General features: G+C 35.0%; 1 protein-coding gene across 1 annotated transcript in view; it reads left to right on the forward strand.

Moving 5' to 3' along the window:
* Nucleotides 1-24,588, forward strand: part of MCTP2 (multiple C2 and transmembrane domain containing 2) — a 275,109-nt gene that overhangs the window by 133,289 nt on the left and 117,232 nt on the right. Inside the window, exons 10-12 of the mRNA XM_043984960.1 lie at nucleotides 1,510-1,640; nucleotides 11,192-11,378; nucleotides 14,005-14,098. Of these exons, the coding sequence (XP_043840895.1) occupies nucleotides 1,510-1,640; nucleotides 11,192-11,378; nucleotides 14,005-14,098 (412 nt within the window). The remainder of the gene's footprint in view (nucleotides 1-1,509; nucleotides 1,641-11,191; nucleotides 11,379-14,004; nucleotides 14,099-24,588) is intronic.

Below are 24,588 nucleotides of genomic sequence, written 5' to 3' on the forward strand. Positions count from 1 at the left end.
ATATTTTCTTCCTTTGCCAGCAATATCCAAATAATTGAGTAAAGGTGTTTATTAAAATATATAAATAATACAATTATTCACATACTTTCCTCCTTTCTCCACTTTTATTTACAAGTGTGGATTCTGACAAATCCAGCTAGTGCAACCAAATTTAGTCTTATCCTCTGGATTAAGATTCATTGAGTCAGCCCCAAGTGGGTCATGCAAAGGATTTATAGGAAAATGATTCATCACTAACCTCATTTAGCCCTTTTGACTAAGGTGAAGTGTAGTATTAGTTAAATATCTTGTGCTTTCTCCCTCTGGGGAATTCTGCACTTAATTTGTGGTCTAATAGGTTTTTTCTATTTCTGAAATTCTGTGATTTGATATATCAACCCTAATGTGAAAAAAAGGCTTAAATTATTTTAAGTGATATTGGCTGCAGCTGAGGCTCAGTGTTGCTGAGTGTTTTTGCTATTCAAGGATAATACACAATACAGTTTGGACATGAAATAATACATCCAACTACAGGTCTGCTCAGCTTTTTATAATCTGATGGTTAGTGTTTTCCATTGTCATTTTTATAAGCTCAATTCTTAGTCTAAATGAATAAAATAATGAAAATGTTTCTAATGAATCAAAATGTATATAAGTAGCTTAATTAAAATATGGGATTGAACATAAATGATTAGTCATTTAAAAGTAGTTTTTAAACTATTCTTATTATCAGATTTCATTTATTTATTTTTTAAAATGCTAGAGCTCACAATCAGGCCTTAGTTTAGCCTCTCACTGTCCAGAAATTGGCAACTGACATGTTATAACATGCTTTGTGACGCCACACTGTAAGAATCTTCTTCCCATTCTGATCCTTTGCTAGCCTGTTAACTAGTCAGTAACTTCAATTGAAAAATCACTGACCATGTACATATCCTTCATTTCTGGTGACAGACAATATTTTCACATGTTTTAATGTGTCTAGCAGATGCTAGATAGCTGGAAAATCTTTTCAGAAGACTGTTTTATTTGCATTTTTTAAAAAATAACTATACTCTATTTAGAGCTCTTACTAATGGGTCATGGTAATGAACAGAAATGTTTTAGTGTCTGATTATAAGAACAATAATATCATAACCTATTTGTAAAATTGATCTATTCTACATTCTAACATTCTTATCCCATAGCCTATATAAAAGTGTATTGACATAAAGTATCCATCGTTAATAATAATCATAACATTTATGCAATATAAATATGAGGGAATGATATTATTTCTCCTTTTGAAGATAAATTGTTCTAAGCCCCAGGAAACATCTAAATCAAGAGTTTTACTTTTATAAATAGAGAAACACTTTAATACTCTTTAAGGTGTTATTTTAAATTTTGTCAAAATACATTTTTGTGTATAAACAAACCTTGCCATTTGCTCTCATAGTCCTTATATTTAATTGACAAAATTGATGTGTTAATACTATTGAGATGAATAAAGTTTTAAGAAAATAAATATTATAACTGCATGTTTTCTAGACACTGTGTAAGAGTGCAAATCCTCAGTGGAGGGAACAGTTTGATTTTCACTACTTCTCTGACAGGATGGGCATATTGGACATTGAGGTGTGGGGAAAGGATTACAAAAAGCATGAGGAACGTTTGGGGACGTAAGTCTGAAATATATAAATAACACTAAAAATGACATGAACAACGTGTGTTTGCATGTAGTTTACAGTTGAAAACTGATTTTACAAATGTGTTGGGTGTGAGATGTGCTTTCCTTGACAACCCAAGTGGTGATAAGAAAGTAAACCGCTGACTCTGGCTTCTTTGCAGAAAATAAGTGCTTGAGCACCCTTTTTGCATTGTGTTTTACTGGTCATTTTGTTACACTCAAGAAGACACTGCCTAATTGCTGGGCAGGGATGGGGGAGTTGGTGGTAAGGATGAAAGGGGCATATAAGACAAGTTATTTACTTTCAATACTATTTAAAACAAAAGGAAAGGAATCATCAGAAGATTTTTCTGAAAACAAAAATAATATACCATGGAACACTGCTCTCTCAGGTAATAAAACTTTTCAAAGAAAGTATAAGAGGGAACCACAGAGACCTAATTTACATTTGTACTCTTTTCACTGCTTCCCCTATATTCTATACACTTTAGCAGTTGGACTTCTATGAAAACAATGTGCATACAAAAACTTGACCTTGGTTCTCTATAGGATCTTGCCTTTTTTTGACCATGGCAAAAATGAGGTCTTGGTAAAGAGGAGAGCATTTCAATCCATAATAATATACTTTCCTAAAACTTTTTTGTAACTGTCATAGCCTTGGAAAACTTGATTTTGGAGCTCCTAGAAATCTACATACAAACCAGTGGTATTATTATAGTTTCACTGTTATAATTTCACTGCTGGGTCTAGCTGGGGCTCATTCATGAATGATGGTAGGGAAATAACCCATGTCACTGGCTAATTTAAATATGTTTTACTGGTACTGCCTATATGGTGAATAGCATACTTTGTTCACTTGTAGGGACAACGTAGACTTTATCTCTCTTCCCTGGCAGTTCATTCTCTCTCTTTCTCCCTCCTATCTTTCAATTTTTATTGCATGTCTAACTGAATAGTATTACCCACAGACATTTCAGAAAGTTGTAGGCACTCTTGAATCATGCACATCTAAGAAACCTGGGAATTGGCAAAATGAATGGTCTTTGTAAAAGATTTCTCTATCCTGTGCTGTCAGGATGTTGATCAGTTGTCTCTAAGTGTCCAAAATTTCATTAGACCATTATTGGTGATAAATGAGTGAATTTTTAATATATGTAAACTGAAATATTCTTATGTTTCACATATCATTGTGATGTTCCATTTCCTTTATGTAATAGGAAATTATTTTCTACCCAAATTCGTTTATCTATGTAGAAATATATATTTTAAGATGTGCCTTTTGCTTCAAGTTTTGTCATTTGGGCATGCATTTATTATTCTAGATATTTCCTGTTTGTAACTTAGAAATATACCTGCACTAGTGATCAGTCTGGCCTTCCTCTCCATGGGCTTTAAAGGATATCTTTTGCATCCTTTTCCTTTTTCCTCTCCTGGGGTCCAAGAGATAACAAAGTTCTCTCTTGGGAGCTGGTCAAAGTGCACAGATCACCACTGAACTTCCAGGTGGAGCCAAATCCCATTCTTAACTCATTTCTGATTTTTACACTTGGGAGAGATCTGTTTGTTAGGACTTTGCAAATCCTTATGATTTTCTAGATTCTGGACTTACTCCTTTTTTATCATTTAATAACATTTTATCTATTAGGAAATGTGTGTGTGTGTGTGTGTGTGTGTGTGTGTGTGTATGAGAGAGAGAGAGAATGAATGAGGTTAAGGGAGAAGAAAAAAGTTTGGGCATGATATTTTCTAACTGTAGGGAAAATAAACTGATGAATGGATATTCTTCACAGTAGTAGTTTGTTAGAATAAGATGATTCAGATGTCTCCTAAGAAATGGAAAAAATCAATAAGAAATTAATTCTTGGGGAAATAGAAAACTTGGTAGCTATTTAAATCAAGATGTCTTCTTTCTCGGGAAATTTTCTGTACCAAAACTTCAAACAAATATGATGGTGCATCTTTTCTGTGGGCTTTCTATCCCCCCCCCCATTGGATTATTGTAGATATCTACCTTTATTTAAGACAAACAACATTTTTGATACCTGGATTCGTTTCCTTTAATAAGTATTTCTTCCTTCTTTTTTTGCATTTAAGCTGATTTCTTCATACCATAGCCTAAATATTGTTAGCTGTTCACCAACAGCTACAAAGTTCTATAATTATTTTTCTCAGCCTTTGTTTTCTTAGTGCAAATAATCATAATACCTTTACATTTCCAATTAATGGGCTTATAATATATCTTTTTGGAGCTTTATTGTATGCTTTTCCTCTGATTTTGATATTCTCTGAATGTTAAATATCCTACTGATACCAAAGAATAGGAATATATGTATATATATATACATATGTATGTATATGTCTGTGTGTGTGTGTGTGTGTGTGTTTTTAATTAAACCCTGACAAAAACTTCACCATTCTTACCCACTTGATTTTATCAGTTCAGATATTTGGAAGGGCAGTTGCCGTTATTTGTTGTTATTGTTGTTGACTTCATATCAAACCCTCTTTGTCTTGGGCCATGCTGCCTCTCTTAATTAGCACCAGCCCTTCCATTTCTCATGGGTAATTGCAAAAGATCGTATCTGGGCCCTTACTAAAAAAGGTTGCATGCTCCTGAATCTGAGGCACTATAGAAAGTTCTTTCAGTTTGTGAACATAGAGTACCCCCTGACCTTTGGCTTCTATTATGAATCTTTGAAGGGATAGTAGAAGCTATAAAATGAAGAGTCAATAAATAGGTCAGAGTTGAGGCTACTTCCTTCCTTTTGTGAGGCATGAGGTAGTGCTGGCTATGAAGGAAGCTTTAGTTGGACATGTTTGGATTTTCATATCAAGTGATAATAGTCTAGATAGAGAATGACATTTTTCATTTCATATTTTAGAGGGAATCTCCAGTTCAGCATTCTATGTATACTGTTATTTTTTTCAAAATTAAATTGTTTCATTAGAGGTAACAGGAATAGGATCGATCTAGCATTTCTAAATGAATTCAATCTGGAAAATTCTTGAGTGATAATGCACAGACCCCTTTCAGCAGTCTTTCTTAGACACGATTCAGTTCCAGACTTTGTCACATAAAGTTGATCTGACGTTCTGGCAGTTTACTTCACTGGAGGGGTTTGTTAGTGGCTCAGAGCTGGTAGGGAATCTGGGCAGGAGAGTTCCTTTGGACAGACAAATTGGGCCCAGTGTCGTTGATCTGATTTTACAGCCAGACTTGACACATTCATAGTTTTCCTCCTGTTTTTTTTTTTTTTCCCTTAGCCCCTGAGATTTACAGCTTTTAAAACTATTGCACTGTTTTCTGTCTCCTGCATTTAAGTTAAAAGCTGACCAGTCTGCAATATAAAACATAGAATTATGGTAATGAAAAAGAGGTTAAAAGCTATCATGACAAGTAAAACTTGGGCAGGTTTGGCTGACTGATATGGTAAAATTATGCATTGAATTAAAGCATTAAAATGCAGTAGAATTAATGGAGAGGAGAGAATGGGAGGGCAGTAGCAATGCTGTATCAGCATGTGGACTGCAAATGGGCTGGAAGTGGGCATCTTAAATGCTTACTAGATACAAAAAATATTTCTATTTAGGACCCTGCTGTATTTGTCAGGTTGATAAATTTATGGAATTGTAGAACTGGATGAAATATTTAGAGATCATTTATTCTAGAGCCTTTAACAGACAGCCTAGAATAGTAAAATGACTTACCCAAAGTCATACACAAAATTAATCACAAAGTTGGATTTAGAGATTAAGTTTATTACCTCTAATCCATAACTTTTTGCTTCATATCACACTATTTCTAAAGTATTTTAATGAAAAAAGTGCAGAATTTATATGAACATTATTTAATCTTTTTTGTTGTTAAGTGAATATAACATACTCATAAAGGTTATAACAGTCCAATATTTTATGACAATTTCTCATTGAGACTGGGATCTTTCAATGATGTATCAAAAATAAAAGTACAGGGGGGCAGTTAGGTGGGTGGCAACAGTGGATAAAGCACCAGCCCTGGATTCAGGAGGACCTGAGTTCAAATCCGCCTCAGATATTTGACACTTACTAGCTCTGTGACCCTGAGCAAGTCACTTAACCCTCATTGCCCTGCAAAAAAAAACAAAAGAAAAAAGAAAAAGAAAAAAGTAGAATAAAAGCATATATTTAAATTAAGAAGGAAGGAAATAAACATTTATTAATTCAAGAATCCCATCAAATCAAACTACATTATCCATTAGGTTCTGTGGCTTCCAGGTTAAGAATCCTTAAATTAGATCAATTTAAAAGCATTTATTGAGCACTTACTATGTACTAGGCATTATGCTAGGCACTTGTTAAAAAAAATACAAAGTAAAAAGTGTATTCATTCATATCAGGATCTAGACTAGTGCTAGAAAAAAGGGAGAGGCAAAAGGACTTTTCTTCCTAATGCTTTTTAAGTTAAAAATGCCTTCCATTAATCTTTCTAGGATCAATATATTTTTTAGACTTTAGCCTACTGCTCTTTATTAGAAGTCTTTCTGATTTAAATTGCCTGCTTCTTACATTTCATGTTCATGCATATTACAAATCCATAGATATTAATGTATTTTCTGTTTTAATAGGAAGGCATGAAAACAGCTTTAAACCTAACTTGTTCTAAGAAAAAGAAGCAGGATGGTATAGTAGAAACCAATACATCATAGTGAATTAATATGAAAAAAATAATTTAATCCATCATAGAATACAGAAATACCAGGTTCTCATTAGAAAAGTCAACCTAAGATAAATTAAAATGACACCAAGTCAAGATATCATTTTGAAAAAGAGGCAAGATTTTCTTTGAACTTCATGTCAAGCCTCTGCTAAACATGCGATATCTATTCTCTCCCCCAACCAAGAGTAGGCCACAAAATATTGAAAACAAATCACCAGTTACTGTAGTCTTTGATTTCTCTTAGTGCTTCAGTGTTCCCAGTGAGTGCCCTGCTTTGGGAGGCCACACTTGCCCCTCTAGTAATTAAAATCTCCCTGATTCCCATGAAAATGACTGGAATGTCCTAGGTTGAATTCAGTCTGCCTCCCCATCCCCTAATTTGTCCTTCTGATTCTTCTGTTAATCCTTAAATCATTTAAATAAACTGGAATAATTTATGGTCAGGTTGACAGGAAATATGGGAAGCATGGGAAGGTTCTATAGGATGTATCAAGTTGATATCCCTTGAAGTCATGAGCATTGCAGATCACTCAAGATAGTTGTCCTTTTATGAAGGCCAGGCTAAACAGAAAATAGCTAGAAGTAGAAAAAATTAGTTGGTCCTTTTATTTATAAAGTAAAAAAAAAGATACTTAGGGGTAATAAATGTGTATTTATATCAGTCATGAGATAATTTGATTAAGAAGGACATTTTTTTTTCTTCGGTGGGGGTAGGAGGACAGGAGAAGATATTTGTTAATTTTAAAGGAAGGTGTATTTTTTAAAAGATAAAAAGATGTGCCTAGCTAGGTTTAACTCACCTAACTAAACCAATAGGACTACTTTCATTTTTTTCATCATATCCCCAGCATGAAGCTTGGCACAGATTGTAGGCTTAGTATATGGTTTATTGAACCACATTAAGGTTTTCCATTTTTGGTGAAGTGATGCTTAAACTTTTTCATGAGCTTTACTGTTAGAGTGACTTTTTGTCTAATGGATTTTTCATGAGTTATAGTGCATATGCAAAAGAGATGTGTGCCTAAATTGTGCCTATATGATGTAAAATCAAGTCACTTTGGCCATTTTATTCAGTTTAGTGAAAAAATTCACTGCTCAAATAAAAATGGACATACCAGTCTCCCCATGTCATTAGTGCCCCAATCCTCAGCCCTGCCACTATCAAGGATTTATTTTTCATAATGATGTTTAAAATTTATAGATTTATTTTACATTTTACCACAAATTGACAGCTTAAGTCTTCAATTTTGTTATCTTAATAACAAGTAAAAGTATAAAACCAATAAAATTCCATAGTGGAATAAAAAAAAAATCAGTTACCAAATGTCATCGGTTCTATCACCAGAAAATCTTATTCCCATCTCTATACTCACATACTTTAGTTCAGGTCTTCATCACCTCTCATTTAAATTATTGCAATGGCCTTCTGATTGGACATCCAACCTTCATTCTTCTTTCTCCCATCAATTCTTTTTTTTTTTTCTTTAGGCAATTAGGGTTAAGTGACTTGCCCAGGGTCACAAAGCTAGTAAGTGTTAAGTGTCTGAGGCCGGATTTGAATTCAGGTACTCCTGACTCCAGGGCCGGTGCTCTATCCACTGCGACACCTAGCTGCCCTCTCCCATCAATTCTTCATGCAACTTTCAGAGTCTCTGTATAAAAAAGTCTAATGTTCCCTCCAGACTCAAGGTCAAATACAAAGTCCTCAGTTAAGCATTTGAAAATGTTTTACAATCTGCCCCAAAACTACCTTTTCAGACTTCTTGCCATGAATTATTTTTCCAGATTCTACATTCAATGCAAATAGTTTATTTGATGTTCACAATATACAACAATCCATCTCCCTTCTCTTTGCCTTTGCCTAGTCCAGTCTCCATGCCTGGAATACACTCATTCTTTATTTGTACCTCCTAGAATCCATAATTTCCTTGAAAATTTAGTTCAAATGATATCTCCTTCAGAAGGCCTATCCTGATTTGTCTCTCCTATCCTAGTTGTTAGCACTCTTCTCTTCAGGACTAGCATCATACAACACACACATGTATGTATACATGTGTAAATATAGAATTCTATATACATGAACATGCATATACATATTCCCACATATACATGTAGAGTTTGGGGATATATCATTATGTATACAGTTATATATTAAATATATTTGTATATAGTTGTAACTATATGATGTATTATATAGATAGCTGGAATTATGTAAATAGTTATAATGAGAGAAAGAGTTCAATATCTTCATGCACATAGATAACTATGTAATATTCAAAGAAATTCTATCTTCATTCTCTGGGAAATTTCACTGTATCTAACTCATATTTAGAATTCTCTCCCTCCTCTTCTCTTCCCCCAGCTTGTTTGGCTTCCATAAAGTACCACCCAAGATCCCATAGTCTACAAGAAGGCTTTCCTTATTCCCCATAATACCAGCAGCTTCCCTCTTGAATATCTCCTTTTTACTCTATATGTATCTTGTTCATGCATGGTTGTTTCCATGTTGTCTCCCCTATTAAACTGTGAACTCCTTGAAAGCAGGAATTAATGATCTTTTGCATTTCTTTGTATCCTTAGCATTTAGTACAGTGCTTGGCATATAGTAGGTGCTTAATAAATGCCTGGCTGACTATATAGAACATGAACTTTTCTAAGGCCACAGCTATTTTGTTGTGTCTTTGCACTCCCAGGACCTAATGGTGCTTAGTATATATAGGCTCTATTTTTGTTGTTATTGTTTTTTGAGGGACTGGGGGAGCCAGTTGGGGTTAAATGACTTTCCCAGAGTCAAACAATTAGTAAGTGTCAGAGGTTGGATTTGAATTCATTTCCTCCTGACTTCAGTGCCAGTGCCACTGTAGGCTCTTACTAAATGTTGCCAAATGTATGAATCAATAAATGAATGACTGAATAAATATTTGTCCAATTACATTTGTTCCATATCAAAACTCAAGCTCAATGCTTGGAAGTCATATTAGTTTTTTTTTTAAATCAAAATCATATAATTCCAGCTTGACCACTCACTTTAATGAGCAGCATTGATTCAGATCAACTTTTGGTGGTTTTTACAATAAACAAATTTAACTTCAGAAATCTAACACTTGTTGCTTTTAAGAACATTATATATTTTTTGCCTTTGTACCTTTATTGTCTAACTCAGTACCTGCGGTGTAGTAAGTGCTTAATAAATACTTGTTGACTGATAGATATATCATTTCAGAACCCTGTTTTTTCCCACTCCCAACACCCACCTACAGTTTCAGTTAAACAGGAAGCTGATTTCTTAAAAGAGAATGTACAGGGGGGCAGCTAAGTGGCACAGTGGATAAAGCACTGGCCCTGGATTCAGGAGGACCTGAGTTCAAATATGACATCAGACACATAACACTTACTAGCTGTGTGACCCTGGGCAAGTCACTTAACCCCAATTGCCTCACCAAAAAAAAAAAACCACAAAAAAAGAATGTACAGAAACATAAATCTGCATGCAAAAGTTGGGATGAGATAAAATAATGCTTTCTTTTTGAGGAAAAGGAATTTGAATGTCTTCTCTCAAGAAATGATTAAACTGCAGATTTATACTTATGTACCACTTGACTGAAACATTTGCATTCTTTAAATTTACTTACACATTACCTTTATCTCTATATTTAACATTATCTGCATACATATAAAGATTGGTGATAAGGGAAAATAAATTATCAAGCCATCTGACCGACAATGATATATTTCTGTACATGGTCCTGCTCTGAAACCTTTAATATTCCTTTTTGTTAGCAGTGATGGAGAGAGCAGAGCATGGAAAAAGCTACACATTATGGTACCAGGTACTACCTAAGATTTTCTTAAGGCTTAACCCTCATGGTAGTAGCACTGTATGTAAACAAATCAAGTGGGGTCCAGGCCAACCTGGAGTGTTTTCAGAGGCATAGCACATAAATGGTTTAGCACCTCAGTCTCTTTTCTGTGTGTTTGCTTCTGTATTTAAATGTGTTTGAGGTTTTCAACATTCCCAGAAAATTGGCTGTTAAGAGGCAGAAAACATGCAATTTATAGCAGATGGGTACAAACTCTGCCAGCAGTACAACTGAAATGGGATCAATCAACAGCACTTCATGCCCCATTTATCCAGAAGAAACCCACCTGGGGGAACCCTGTGGAATTTTTGCCTATTAAGAAACATCTTAACAAGTTTTCTTTAAATAAAAACTTGCCAGTTGGCATTAATCTGGCAGAAAATGGTTTCTCCATTAGCCATCTCTTTGTATTTCTCTTGTTCTCTTTTTAAAACCCTTATCCTTTGTTCTATTTACTTGTAAAAGACTAAGCCTGGAGAGGAGCCCAGATTAATAATGCCCAACCTTCGAAACTGGTTACATTTGTCCAATTGGCTTCACCCAGGTTTGTTTATATATATATATTTTTTTTTTTCCAAAGATTAAGCTCTCCTTATCCCCCTCTCTCTCACACACACACACACACACACACACACACACACACACACACACACACACACACACACACACACACACACACACACACGGTAGCACCTTATTTCTTTTCTCTGTCTTCCTTGTTCTGAAACCTCTTCCCCTTCTTAATTTTAAAGTGTGTCAGACCAGCAATGAGTATTACGAGGCTGGGGAACACCTGCAACCTTCACTACCCTTCAGGGAAATGGAGCAATAAATCGGAACCCAGACTTTGTGAGGTTTCTAAAAGAGACTGGCCTAAGCAGCGCAGTGTGATTTTAAAATATAAATCAGTTGCTTTTGAATGTTCTAAAGGAACCACGCGTTAATCACCTCTCTCCCCTTTCTTTTTGATTCACAAACATGTTATAGGTGTAAAGTGGATATTGCAGCCCTCCCACTCAAGCAAGACAATTGTTTGGAGCTGCCGCTGGAGAACCGTCTTGGCTCACTGCTTATGCTGATCACACTTACACCCTGTTCAGGTGTCTCTGTCTCTGATCTCTGTGTCTGCCCCTTGGCAGACCCCAGTGAAAGAAAGCAGATTTCCCAACGATATGTGAGTGCTCTGGCATGATGTGTCACTTTTCTTTTAAAGTTGAAACAAACATCGTTTTTATGATTAAAAACATCATTAAAAAGGAATCTTTGTCTAGAGTGTAATTGTTTGCCTCATAAAAGAAGAATTAGAATAGTTGATAAGCAGGTAAGATGCCATACCATTTTCGCCTGCTTATATGTGGGTTGATGTTTTTAAGAGAAAAGGTGTTTTGTAGTCTAGGTTCTATGTAGGTATTACATAAAACACACTTGTGGATTCTAAGAGTAAACTTTACCTTAGAATATTTACAAATGCAGTGATAATCATATGTATACACACACATACACACCTCTGAAAGTCACTAGTCCCCCTGTCATGAAGCATATTTACAGATGCAATTGTAATAATATGGTTGATATATCTCTTTGAAAGTTAGTGATGATGCATTTGTGAATATTTGAGAAGTATGAAGTCCTTATTAAATTTTTACTCCTTATGGCCATATGATATGATACGGTAATTTTCAGTATATAATTTTGCAATTGTTTTATAGTCATCTAAAAACTTTTAAAAATGAATGTTTTGGGGGGCAGCTAGGTGGCACAGTGGATAAAGCACCGGCCCTGGATTCAGGAGGACCTGAATTCAAATCTGGCCTCAGACACTTGACACTTACTAGCTGTGTGATCCTGGGCAAGTCACTTAACCCCCATTGCCCTGCAAAAAAACAAAAACAAAAACAAAACAAAAAAAAGAATGTTTTTTTTTAATTTTATTGTCTATGAACCTACCTCTACTCTCCATTCTTTGTTTATGTTAATTTCATGCATCCAATTACAATGAACCTAGTAACCTGTCACTTAATGGGCATGATTAAGGATTGGCATGTTCTAATTGAAGATTAATCTCTTCATACATACAATAAAATGTCCATCAATATAGATGATAACACTAGTTGTACTCTAAACTCTCATGTGCAAAGATGCATTAACTGATCTCTTAGTTATATTTCTTTCCTTTTTTTGAGGCAGTTGGGGTTGTGACTTCTCCAGGGTCACATAGCTAGTAGGTGTCTGAGGACAGATTTGAACTCAAGTCCTTCTGACTCCATAGCCTGTACTCTATCCTCTCTGCCACTTAGCTATCCCTCTTAGTTATAGTACTATGGTAGTATAGAACTTAACCAACAACAAGTCTTTTAAAGATGCTTTCAGGAAGACTTATAAAAGTTGAAAGTTAATATGTTTGATGACTTTTGTTATGGAAAATAAAGTGTTAGTATGTAAACATTTTCAGAAGTCTGTGCAAATGACAATTATTTTTTAAGTGACATTAGAAACTTAAGAAGCTAGAGGTGCTTCTAAAGAATAATTTTGGATTAATTGATTAAAATGTTTAGGTCTAAGAAGCAGTATTAAAAATATAACTTGAAGTTACTCTTGCTTACTCACTAGCAGAATTAACTAAACTTGAATCTGAATTCATTCTTTCACTCCCCTTCCACCCAAAAGCTGACCAGTTCAAAACTAATCATTTATATTACCTTTAGAATGTTTTTTTAATGCCAATGAAATACTTAATGATGATTAGCCTAATTTTCTTTTTTCAGATGAGGAGTTAATTGTATATGTTTATTTATTGGCATGTTGTTTCATTCATGGCTGTAAATAAGTTATTTTATATTTTTCAGAAACATTTTTGAAATCTCTTTCTTCTATTGCAAAGAGTCAAATGGGCAATTTTTTTCAGTCCAGGATCTTCAGGGTATGACAAAGTCATTTACCACAATCATTCAAGTCCTGCTGGTTTGAAAGGTTCTGGTTATTGAGAGAGATGTCAATTAACCAGAGTGTCACTGTTTAAGAAGAAGCAGTGATAAAAATGTAAATCTGAAGCTGCTCTCATTCACAGTGATGATTAACAAATGATGTTAGAAGATTTGGTTCATAAAAAATTGAAGGGAAGAGAAATTTTTACATTTAATAATACTAAAACTATATACTTCTGACTTTTGAGTTGCTTAAAAAGTAGATCCCATATATCTCCTTACTAGAATTTAATCTCAAAATTACTCTTGGGCATATTTTGGGTTATTTATATACCCACAATTTAGCATCATGCAGTAGGCACATAATAAATGTTTATGGAATTGAATTGAATTTCCAGTGTTAGGGATACCTATCCAGAGGCCAAGTTCCACCATGTGATGTCCATAAGTTTGCATTTGTGGGATCAGAATAATGGGAACTTTCAGGGAAGTTCAGAGTTGTTTTAGAAAAGGAAAAGGAATACTGTCTGTAACTTTACAAACATTTGCCCTTGGAGGAAGAGGGAGAGTATGTCCAGTGTCACCAGGGAATGAAGTTAGAGAGATCTTATACCGTCATAATGGTTTCATTTTGAAGATGCAGCTGATTAATGCTCAACCATTTGCATTTTATGTAGCAGATATGAATGCCTATTTTGTTAATGGGTCCATTTTCTTAATGGGTTTAGTTGATTTTACCTGCATTTTTTCAGCTCTTTTTTAAGGGTATAAAAAGGAAGATAAAATGAAAACGTTCTTCCATAAGATTTAAATGCCATTTAAAGAGTATATCAATGAACTATTTTTGTACTCACTTAATTCCTTTTTTCTCCCCAGTGCTTACAGAACTCCCTGAAAGATATGAAGGACGTTGGCATTTTACAAGTGAAAGTTTTAAAGGCATTAGATCTCTTAGCTGCAGATTTCTCAGGTACAGTATACTTTCATTTATTCATTAAAATGTATTTTCTCCTTTGGTCTATTGGTGTCATTGCTTTTCCACCTTCTTTGTAATCTCATGGCAATGGAAAATATGATGAGCCAGGAATGTTTATAATAAAATCATTCTTTGAAAGATAGTCAAGGACTTAACCAAATTTATCTAATATATTCCTTTGCACTAACTTCATGATGATTTGTGAACAAAGTAAAAATATTTGGCATTTACATAATACTTTATTTTTTTTACCTAGATTCTAAACATTATTCTAACATTATCACCAGATGCTACAATGCTCAAGGAGGTAGAGAGGACAAGTACTATTATACCAGTTGTAGAGATGAGAAAATTGAGGCTCAGAGAGGTTAAGTGACCATCAAGATCAAATGCTTTATAAATGTCAAGGCCTGGGCCTAATTAAACCTATATCTTTTGTTGCTATACCCAGTGCTCTTTACACCATGAGCACTGCCTCAGGCATTCCAATAGCAAGGGGGGGAAAAGTGGAGATTTTAAGGTAGTAGGTAAATTATGGGGGTTTCCCTGTTTTTAATACTAAGTTAATTTGCAAATAGAACTGATGTGATGGTAGCCATAAGAATGAGTTATTTTACTTGTTTCCTGCCTTTGATCAATTAAAAGGAAAAAAATCCTCTCCAGTTCCAGTGTCTTATCTTACAGGCCCATCTATACCACAGACAGAATGTGTAATATATAAATTTTAGCCATAAGACATGTATAATATATACTAGCACAACTTCACCACAATGATAAAAAGAATAATTCACATTTATATAGTTCTTTAAGGTTTCCAAAGTACTCTTCCTTCTAACAATCCTTTTGGATAGGTAGTGACCCAGAGTCTACAGCAGGGAACCACTCTATAGATAAGACAATTATATGAGTTTCTTTTGGAAATTCACTAAACGTAGATACTTATAGAGAGAGAGAGACATTCATGTCATATAGAATTAAATTCTATAATGTAAATTATGTGTATATTTATATAAGTACATATAAACAAACAGTCCTTACCCTCCACATACTTATGTTCCATAATGACTAAGCAAAGTTTGGGTCACTTTAGGGGCAGCAATTGTGGTTTCCATGAATGTTCCTTCAAACACAGGGAATCTGGGATTAGAGATAGTAAAGAATACTTTTTAGTAGGGTTTCACAGCCTGGACTGAACTCTTGTCTAGTACCAGCCCATAGGCTAATACAAAGACAGTGAGGGAGGAGGCATTAATTGATTCATTTAACAAGCATTTATTAAGCACCTATTATGTTCCAGGCATGTGGTAGGCACATGTAGACTTGGTATCAGTGTAGGACCTATGTCTTACTCACCAACCACCACAGCTAGGTGGCACAGTGGATAGATTGCTGTGCCAGGAATCAGAAAGAATCAACTTCTTGAGTTCAAATCTGGCCTCAGACACTTATTATCTGTGTGACCCTTGGCAAATCACTTAACCCTGTTTGCCTCAGTATTCTCATATGTAAAATGAGCAGGAGAAGGAAATGACAAAGCACTCCAATATCTTTGCCAAATGGGTTCACAAAGAGTCGGACAAGACTGAAAAACAACTGGAGCATGTCAAAAATTGACTAATCATTCAGATGCATATACTCATATTTGTATAATGGCTAACAAATTAAATTGATGAATAGTGAAGATGGAGCATATCATCTATGCTTTGGTGTTCTCTCATTCTTGAATATACTCCTTACCTTTCCTCCACCTTTTTAAAATTCATCAAGGCTAACAAACAAGACCAATCATAAGTCAAACTTTTTTCCTGATCTCCAGTGTTTAATATTAATTCTCTCCTCAAATTAGCTTGTATTTACTTACTTAGTTGTGTACATCTTGCTTAGTCCAATAGAATGTCAGATCCTTGAGGGTAGGAGCTTTTTTAAAAAAAATTTGTGTTTGTATCCCTCAGGGGGATATATATATATATATCTTTGCATATAATAGATTCAATGTATATTTGTTGAATTCACCTGAATTCTTTGCCTCACCTCAAAAGTTCAATTTTCAGCAGAGAACATCCTGAACTCATGAATCAAGAATTATCTGAATCTAAATGGTATATGTTTGACAAGGAGAATTGTAAGTCGTTTATATACTGACTTCTCTGCTAGTATCAACATTTAAAAATCCAGATATTTACTCTTTCTAGTAAAGAGATTTGTCACCCTTTTGGAGGTAAGAATTTATAGAAGTGCATTCAGGAGGCAAGAGAGGAGTATTTGAAAGTACTGGGAAAAGAGAGTCTTCTTTTTGCTTTAAGAAAAACTTGATCACAGCTAAAAAATTCTTTTAGATTTGCTGAACCTTCCTCTATTAGCAGCCCCCAGACTTTCAATGGCAAGCTTCATTTCCCTTGTTGACCATTCTCTGTGTAGAGTTTATTGAGTACATTATCAAAGTATTGGGTTTGAGAAAAGACATTTGTCTTCAGTTAAACATATTTATAGACCATTTTAGTCTTTATTTTTAGAATAAAAATTATTTGCAATCTGTCTTTTGTGGGGATTGTGAATTCCACAGTGAACTGTTTCAAGAGCTAGAGGAAAAACTTCAAATCCCAAGTTGAACAGGCAATGTTTTATTTATTTAATGAAAAATAGCTTATTCTATCAGGTGAAAAAGGTGTTCCTGAGTGTAATTAGGAAGTACTTGGTAGCCTGATTTACAAGAAGGCTTAGATTTTTTTAAATCTCAATTCCAGTTCTTTTGATATATTGTAAAATGTAGCCCAACAAAGTATCTACAAATTGCCTGTGATTCCATCTGAGGTTAAAAGTGGTGGCAGATCATAGTGAGTCCTAGGAGAGTTCATAAAATAAATCCTCATGTTCTTTGGAGCCCTTTTATTTAGAAAAGCCTGTGAAAATATCTATCTAGTTGATTTGACCACATGGCTAAGTGGGACATTACAGTTATTCAGAAAAAGAAAGGTTGGCCAGTTATAAAAAATAAACACATTTACTGTAAGAAAACCAGTGGTCACCCTTTTAAAGATAGAGTACATTTGTAAGCAATGAATAGAGTCAACCAGCAGTTATTAAGCATGTTTCATGTACCTGGTACTGGAAGAATGAAAGGCTAAAAAGTCAATGTTCCAGTACTTAAGGAGTTACCATTCTGTCAGAGGAGAGACATGCCCATACAAAAAGGATAGGAATAGGAACTGGACCTATGATTTGTCCTCTCCATACAAGTTAGCACCATCTCTGCAACTTATTGAATTGCCTACAGCACTAAGATATTAAGTGACCTGCCCAGGCTTATACAACTAGTATGTATCAGAGGCAGGACTTGAAACTGGGTCTTCCTGGCATTTGAGGCCAGTTCTCTTTGTACTACATCATGTTGTCTGACATAGGGCTTAGAATAAATCAGAAGAGGTTTTTCCTGTGAGAAACAAAACCAAAGATGAGCAGATAACAGGACACACATATGGAGGAATCAAGGGACTATTAAAGTTTAGATTGACCAACTAGATTTCAGGACAGATATACCTAAGAAGTAAAGGGAAATAAAATTCTGTAGCAGGAAAGTCAATTAGGTGTGGCTACTACCTGATTACAGCTAGGAGACAGAGATAACGCCAAAGGTCATTGCAAAAAGTCCCCCTCAACTCCTAGGAATATGACAAACATCCAAGCTTTCCCTACCCCCCCCCCCGCCCCCAAAAGGGAACTATAAAAGCTTTTGCCTTCTCTCTGTTCGTGGAGGAGAATGTTTCTGAGCCCTCTTCCCCAGGGATGAAGTCTTTGACTTACCCCTCAGTCATTTTCTCTAGCACCAAATAAAATTAAAACAAAAAAATTCTTATTAGACTGTGTGCAGGAGTATAATTCTTTACCAAGGAATACCTAAGGACCCCCACCTTTTCCCCTGTGCCATTGTCCCTTATCCTCACCAACATATTATACAAAATTAAGTACAGGGTAATTTTTGACAAAATGCATTAGTAACTGGTACATTCAGGAAAGGCCTTATATGGGAGGAACTACTTGAGCTCAGTTTTGAAAGAAATTAGGATTCTGAGAAGTGGTGAGGAGGAAATAGTACATTCCAAGAATGGGGGAGGACTTTGTGAAGACAGAAAGATACACAGTAGAATGCCATGTGAGAAATTGCAAGAAGGCCAATTTGGCTGGATTGAAAAATGTTTATGGTATTTTAAAATTTCCAGATAGGCAATTGGAAGAAATGTGAAACTAGAGTCCAGGAGAAAGAATTATTCCATTCTTTTTTGTTTCTTCACTTAAAAAATTAACTAGAAAATAATAAGCAAGTTATCAAGTATGTGCAGTGTGAGAAAAATGACTCCACAATAATTTTCTGGGTGATGTGTCAAAGGTTCATTTATTGTCATTCTTGCAAGAATGGGCTACCCTGTGTGCAGCTGGTAAGTGACCAAAAATGGAGGCTCACAGGCCCCTTTTTAATCCCCTAGTCCCTAATGTAAATGGACCCTCCCCTTTTTCATTATTGGTCTGATTACTCAAGGGTTACAATTGATGGGCAAAAACTAGCTAATCAGGGGCAGCTAGGTGGTACAGTGGATAAAGCACCAGCCCTGGATTCAGGAGGACCTGAATTCAAATCTGACCTCAGACACTTGACACTAGCTGTGTGACCCTGGGCAAGTCACTTAACCCCAATTGCCTCACCAAAAAAAAAAACAACCTAGCTAATCAGAACACAGTATTTCTTAGCCAATGGGGGAGGTGATACAGGGACAATTCTTCAATTCCTCCCTTATATGGACACAGCTCAGGAGCTGACCTAATTGCAACCAGCTCAGGGTTTCCCTGAACCATGTGATTTTGTTTGCTGGATTGGGGGGAAAGGGGGAGGAGAAAGAGACCTTTCTCCTCAAACAAGTCCTGATGAGTGTAATTTGAATGGTGACTATTATATTCTTATTGAGAGGAGACCAATCTCCATTTCCTCACATGCAGACTGGGAGTCAGGAAGATCTGAGTTCAAATTTGGACTCAGACACTTTGAGGCAAGTCACCTACCACTGTTTGTCTCAGTTTCCTCATCTATCAAAGGAACTGAAGGAAATAGAAAACCAGTCCAGTATCTTTGCCAAGAAAACCCCAAATGGGGTCAAAAGTCAGTCATGACTGAAATGACTGAACAATAAATCAAGTATGATCCTCTTTAAGAATTTAAATGTCAGGGCAGCGAGGTGGCACAGTAGATAGAGCACTGGCCCTGGAGTCAGGAGGAACTGCGTTCAAATCCGGCCTCAGACACTTAACATTTACTAGCTGTGTCACCCTGGGCAAGATACTTAATCCCAATTGCCTCACCAAAACAAAACAAAACAAAACAAAAAAACACCAGAAAAAAAAAAAGAAAAACAAAGGATAGTATATACAGACATATGGAAGAGATTCTTCTCTTAAAAATCAATGCGAGTTTACAAAGAACTTTTGTTGTAACTCCTGTTTTTGATGACTTGTAATTTTCTAATATCTCTTGCTTGCTAACAAATTCCCAGTCAGGTTCTAAAATTTTGATCAGCAACTTCAGTGAAGGGATTTCACCAATGTCTATTGATGATTTTACTTTTGGAATCGTCTGGTCACCTAAAAAGGCCATTTTTCATAATTATGCAGATTGTTTCAGAAAAGAAAATGTAAAGGTACCTTAAAAAATAGACATCAGCCTTTCCAGTATAAAGAATAACATGAAGGTTAAAAGTCAAGTTCATGAGATGATATTTCTGCAAGTATTTCTTGTTCAAGCCTATTTAAGAATCATTAGTATTCAAACATCTGTCCAAACTTAAATCTGTTCATATATATAACTTTTAAAGACTTTTTCAATATAGGGTAAAAGTGACTCATTTTTTTTTGGGGGGGGGGAAGGGGGTAGTTGTGAGGCAATTGGGGTTAAGTGACTTGCCCAGGGTCACACAGCTAGTAAGTGTTAAGTGTCTAAGGTCAGATTTGAACTCAGGTTCTCCTGACTCCAGGGCCGGTGCTCTATCCACCACACCACCTAACTGCACCAAAAGTGACTCATTCTTAATAAATCTATGTACTAGGTATCAGATGTTTTAAAATGTGAAATAAGGTGATGTTATCTATATCATATTCTAAATAATAGTTCTTAGTAATTTTCTAGATATATTAATTTCTTTTTAAATATTTTAGTATGAGCCTAAAATTATTTACATATCAGTCTTTATGAATTTACTTCTAAATACCCTACAGAATTTTTAATTTGTGATATTTGTATTTAGAAAAGGAACAATATTTTTCTGATCCTAAAATAATTTATCTTTACTATTATCTTGTCCCTTTTAGTTGGGAAAAGACAATCTAGTATTTTCAGTTCTGAAATTAAAATTGAATATTAGCACCATAAGTGATTATCCTAATGGAAAAGTTAGTGCCTGTCAGACATTTTCTATAGTTTGTCTTGCAAACTTATGTCCAGTAGAGTCTAAAATCCTCTTTAAGTAAAAGGTTATTCAGTGTAATTTCATCACATTGAGGTAATTCATGCCTGAGCTTTGATTCATGAAGCAAACGACAAATTGTATTTTGAGACTAGTGCCAAAGAGAGCTTCTGTGGTATAGTGTAATGTGACCAACACATCCCATTTGGCTGCTACTGTTTAAAAAAAGAGTAGCATAAGTTCTTATTACACAAAAAGAGAATCATAAAGATCAACGTTCTCTCCTATGCCATTGAGAAATGATGAGTGCTGCAAGTACTGTTTCCATAATAATGCCTTCCTTAAATGGTGCCATATTTCCTACTCTCCCTAGGCCAGCACTCAGATTTATGAATTAATATTGATAAAAGTAAAATCAGGGTCCCTTTAAGAGCCTAATAAAGAGATAATCAAGAAGACAATAAAGATCTGTAAGGGTTAACAGAAGAGTTATGAAGGAGCTTTAAAACTTTTCATGTGGTCAGAAGAGAATTGTAATTCAGTGATGATAACCTTATCTTAGACTTTAACTGCTAAGATGCATCAGTGACCGCCTGATGACCCTACATCTATTGTTCAAGTAAAAGCATCCATTGTGAGGAGAAAGGATTTTTAAATTGACCTGAATCACCTAATTGCAAAAGAAGCACATAGGATAGCTATATTGTTTTAGGAGACTTCCATATATACATTGTCACTTTGGGAACTGGCTGGAAGTATAAGTCAAAGAATGTCAATAGGTGATTTGGGAAAGGCTACCTTTTGCTTAATGTATATTCTGGAGTATTAACTTAGCACTAGGACTCTCTTCCAACCAATTATAAAATCCGTATTTTGTTAAAAATACAAGACTTTCTACTAGGATTTGATGGCTGTTTGAGTTACTGAATATATCATCACTATGAGTATTGAATTGATCATTGTCTGAAAAATACTTCAAGGTCTCACCAATGCTACCATATGGCATTGAGCACACATTGATGGTTGCATATGAAACTTCTGGAGAATTAAGGCAACCAGGTGAAACTGTGACAACAGCAAGTCAGCAGACCTGCAAAATTGTGTGATCTAACTTAGCACCAATAATGGTGACACTGTTTAGTTGATCCTGTAAAACTATCTACCAGGTAGATTATTGAGAGCATCAAAAACTGATTCTATAATTATCCCTGTAATTTAATAATAATGAACAGCTAGAGTTTTGTTGACTTGCCAACATTTGGGGACCCCTAGTGATCCAAACAAAAAAGACAATTTGAGAAGCTGGCTTTATAGTCTGCAGAATACTTTTCAGATATTCATTTTATAAATAATATAATATAAAATTATATATAGTATAAATATAAAATTATATAAATCAGATATTTATCTTTTATTGGTAAGATTTTTAAAAGCCATAGACATTTAGTTCTAGGAAGATTGCTGGAAAGATGAAACTTCTTGTGCTGCCTTGGAGAATATGTATGGGAGACCATTTAATAATTGTGAAAATAATAAAAGTGAAAAGATAAGATTCCCTGTCATCCCTGAAAGGAAGAAAAACTTGAATGAGTTGCTCTTGGTGACTAGTTGATTTCTCTAATATTCACTCCAACATCTCTGATATGTATAAAGAACCTTCCAAGATACAAATATATTGGCATTACTTCTGTTATACAGACTTGAAAATACTTTCAGGATTTCAGTTGCCTGCAAACCCTTTACTAGCATGTTTTTCAGATTTCCTACTCAAAATGACTGGTTCCTTCTTACTAGAAGTCGCTTATCTAATATTGTCTGGAGAAGAGTCTCTTTTATGTCAGAGTTTGACTAAATGATTTCTGAGGTTCCTTCTAACTCAGAGATTATGTGCTTTTAATGATCCAAACCAATTTTTTTCAAGCTATTGTCCCATACCTCATAATATAACTAATCTTCCCCCTCCCTCAATACACAAATACTATTATCCATGATGTGTACATGTCTTTTCCAGTCTAATGTTGGAGGTGAGACCTTCATAGTTATACTTGGTGATAGATCAACAAGTATAGAAATCTGTTCTTTTTCATTCTCTTCTTTCTCCTCTACAGATACAGAAGTGAACCTGGCCCTGGCCACCAATGACTTTTGTTTTGTTTTGTTTTGTTTTTGTTAATAGGATAACTTGTAGAAATACAACTCAAACTACATACCAAGGAATAGTAACTCAAGTTTACTCTTGCTTTTGGTTTGTTTTTTGTTTTTTGAGGGAAAAAAAAAAGTTTATTTCTTCAGTAAAATGGTTCACTTAGAGGGCCATGTTTCAGCACAATTTAAATTTTTAGGTCCACTGCTTCCCTTGGGTCAGTCAATGAGTGCTGTAGCAAGAGAAACCAGTCCCAAGCATAAATATAACTTAAGCTACATATCAAGGAATAGTAACTCAAGTTCACTCTTGGTTCCAGTACTATTGGGACTTTTCTATGATTTTTTTTTAAACTTCTACTTTTGTCTTTCTTTTCTTTTTCTTTCTTTTTTCTATTTTTTTTTCCTGGATCTGTGATTGCAAGGAATTCTTCATGAGCAAACATCACCAGCCAATATGATTGGCACCTACTCTGCAACTTACAGTCATAGAGAGATACTTGAGGAACAGAGGTGTTAAGTGACTTTCTTATAGTCTCACAACCTGTATGTGTCAGAGGCTTGAGTATTTCTAGTACGATGGAAATACTAATGTTAATCACTTGATTTTTAAAATTTGTTTTTTAACATTAACATTACCAAAGTATGTTTGGAATGTGTTCCTTATTTCTATCCCATGCTTTAAAAAAAAAAAGTATACTTGGTTAATAGGAACACCCACCTTTAAAAAAAATGAGTTTGGTTTTTGCACACTAATTTTTGATAATCTAGATAATAGTTTTGTTAATGTAAAATATCGTTTCTGCCTCACTGAATATCTTGGGTATGCATAAAAGTGCTATTCTCAATAACTGTTGACCAAAAACAGTATTCAGAACACAAAATTATAGAGTAGGAATGTTCTTGGCATATTCTATAACACTGTGCATTTTAAGTAGGTTCTTCTGTAAGTTAAGAACAGTGGCTGTTGTCTTTTGAAACACAGGTCTGTGTAGCAGAAGAGAATAGTTCCTATAGTTATTGTTCCCCTGGCATATTAATCAAAAAGTCTATTTTCTTGTTTTTCTTCCCATTGTTGGCTTTTGAAGCTGTATCCATAGCAATACATCTCCTCTTAAAGACATTCTCCTTTCAAAAACATTTCTGTAATTGAAATTCTTAGAAAGCTTAATAGTAGCAATTGAATGCTTTTAATATTGTTTGTGAATTTCATGGTGATTTTTACCTAAATGGAGGGGGGGAGGGAAGAGAAATCACTTTTTTTCCAACTACAGGACTATAGCTAACTTTAGCAGGAATTTCACTTTAAGACCATCAGAAAAAATGGTATCTACTTTGTGTAAATTTGAGGAATAAATGTAAAATTTTTATGCCTTATTAATCAGTTGCATTATGAGTTTGAAATATAGTTCATTACTGCTGAGACTGATGAATATTTCCTTTTATATAGATAAAGCTCTTCTCAGATTACAGTGTATTTTCTTCATGCTGTCTTGTGAAGTAAATTTCACTAGCTCCCTTTTTACTAGAGGTTAAGTAAACTGAGGCCCTGTTACGGCACAATTGACACAGAAAAGACTCAGCCATTTACTTGAGGTAGAGAGAGAGAGAGTTTATTACATGCAGACCCAAAGAGGGTTTCAAACCTCCAACAATGGGCCCCAAGTCTTGTAGCCTACCTGGTTATATACAAAATGAATAGGCATGGTATAGTGGCAAATTTATCAAAAGAAGATGAGGTCAGTTATTCACTGATTAGGGGAGGCCTATCATTGCAGCTGGGGTATCTCAAGGCCAGAGCCTGTCTGAGACAGACAAGGTCAGAAGGCAGAGATTACAGGCCTGCAGCTGTAGCTGGAACACAGCAAGGCCAGGGTCTCTTTGAGACAAACAAGG

Source organism: Dromiciops gliroides, chromosome 2, assembly GCF_019393635.1.
Source record: "Dromiciops gliroides isolate mDroGli1 chromosome 2, mDroGli1.pri, whole genome shotgun sequence".
NCBI lineage: Eukaryota > Metazoa > Chordata > Mammalia > Microbiotheria > Microbiotheriidae > Dromiciops > Dromiciops gliroides.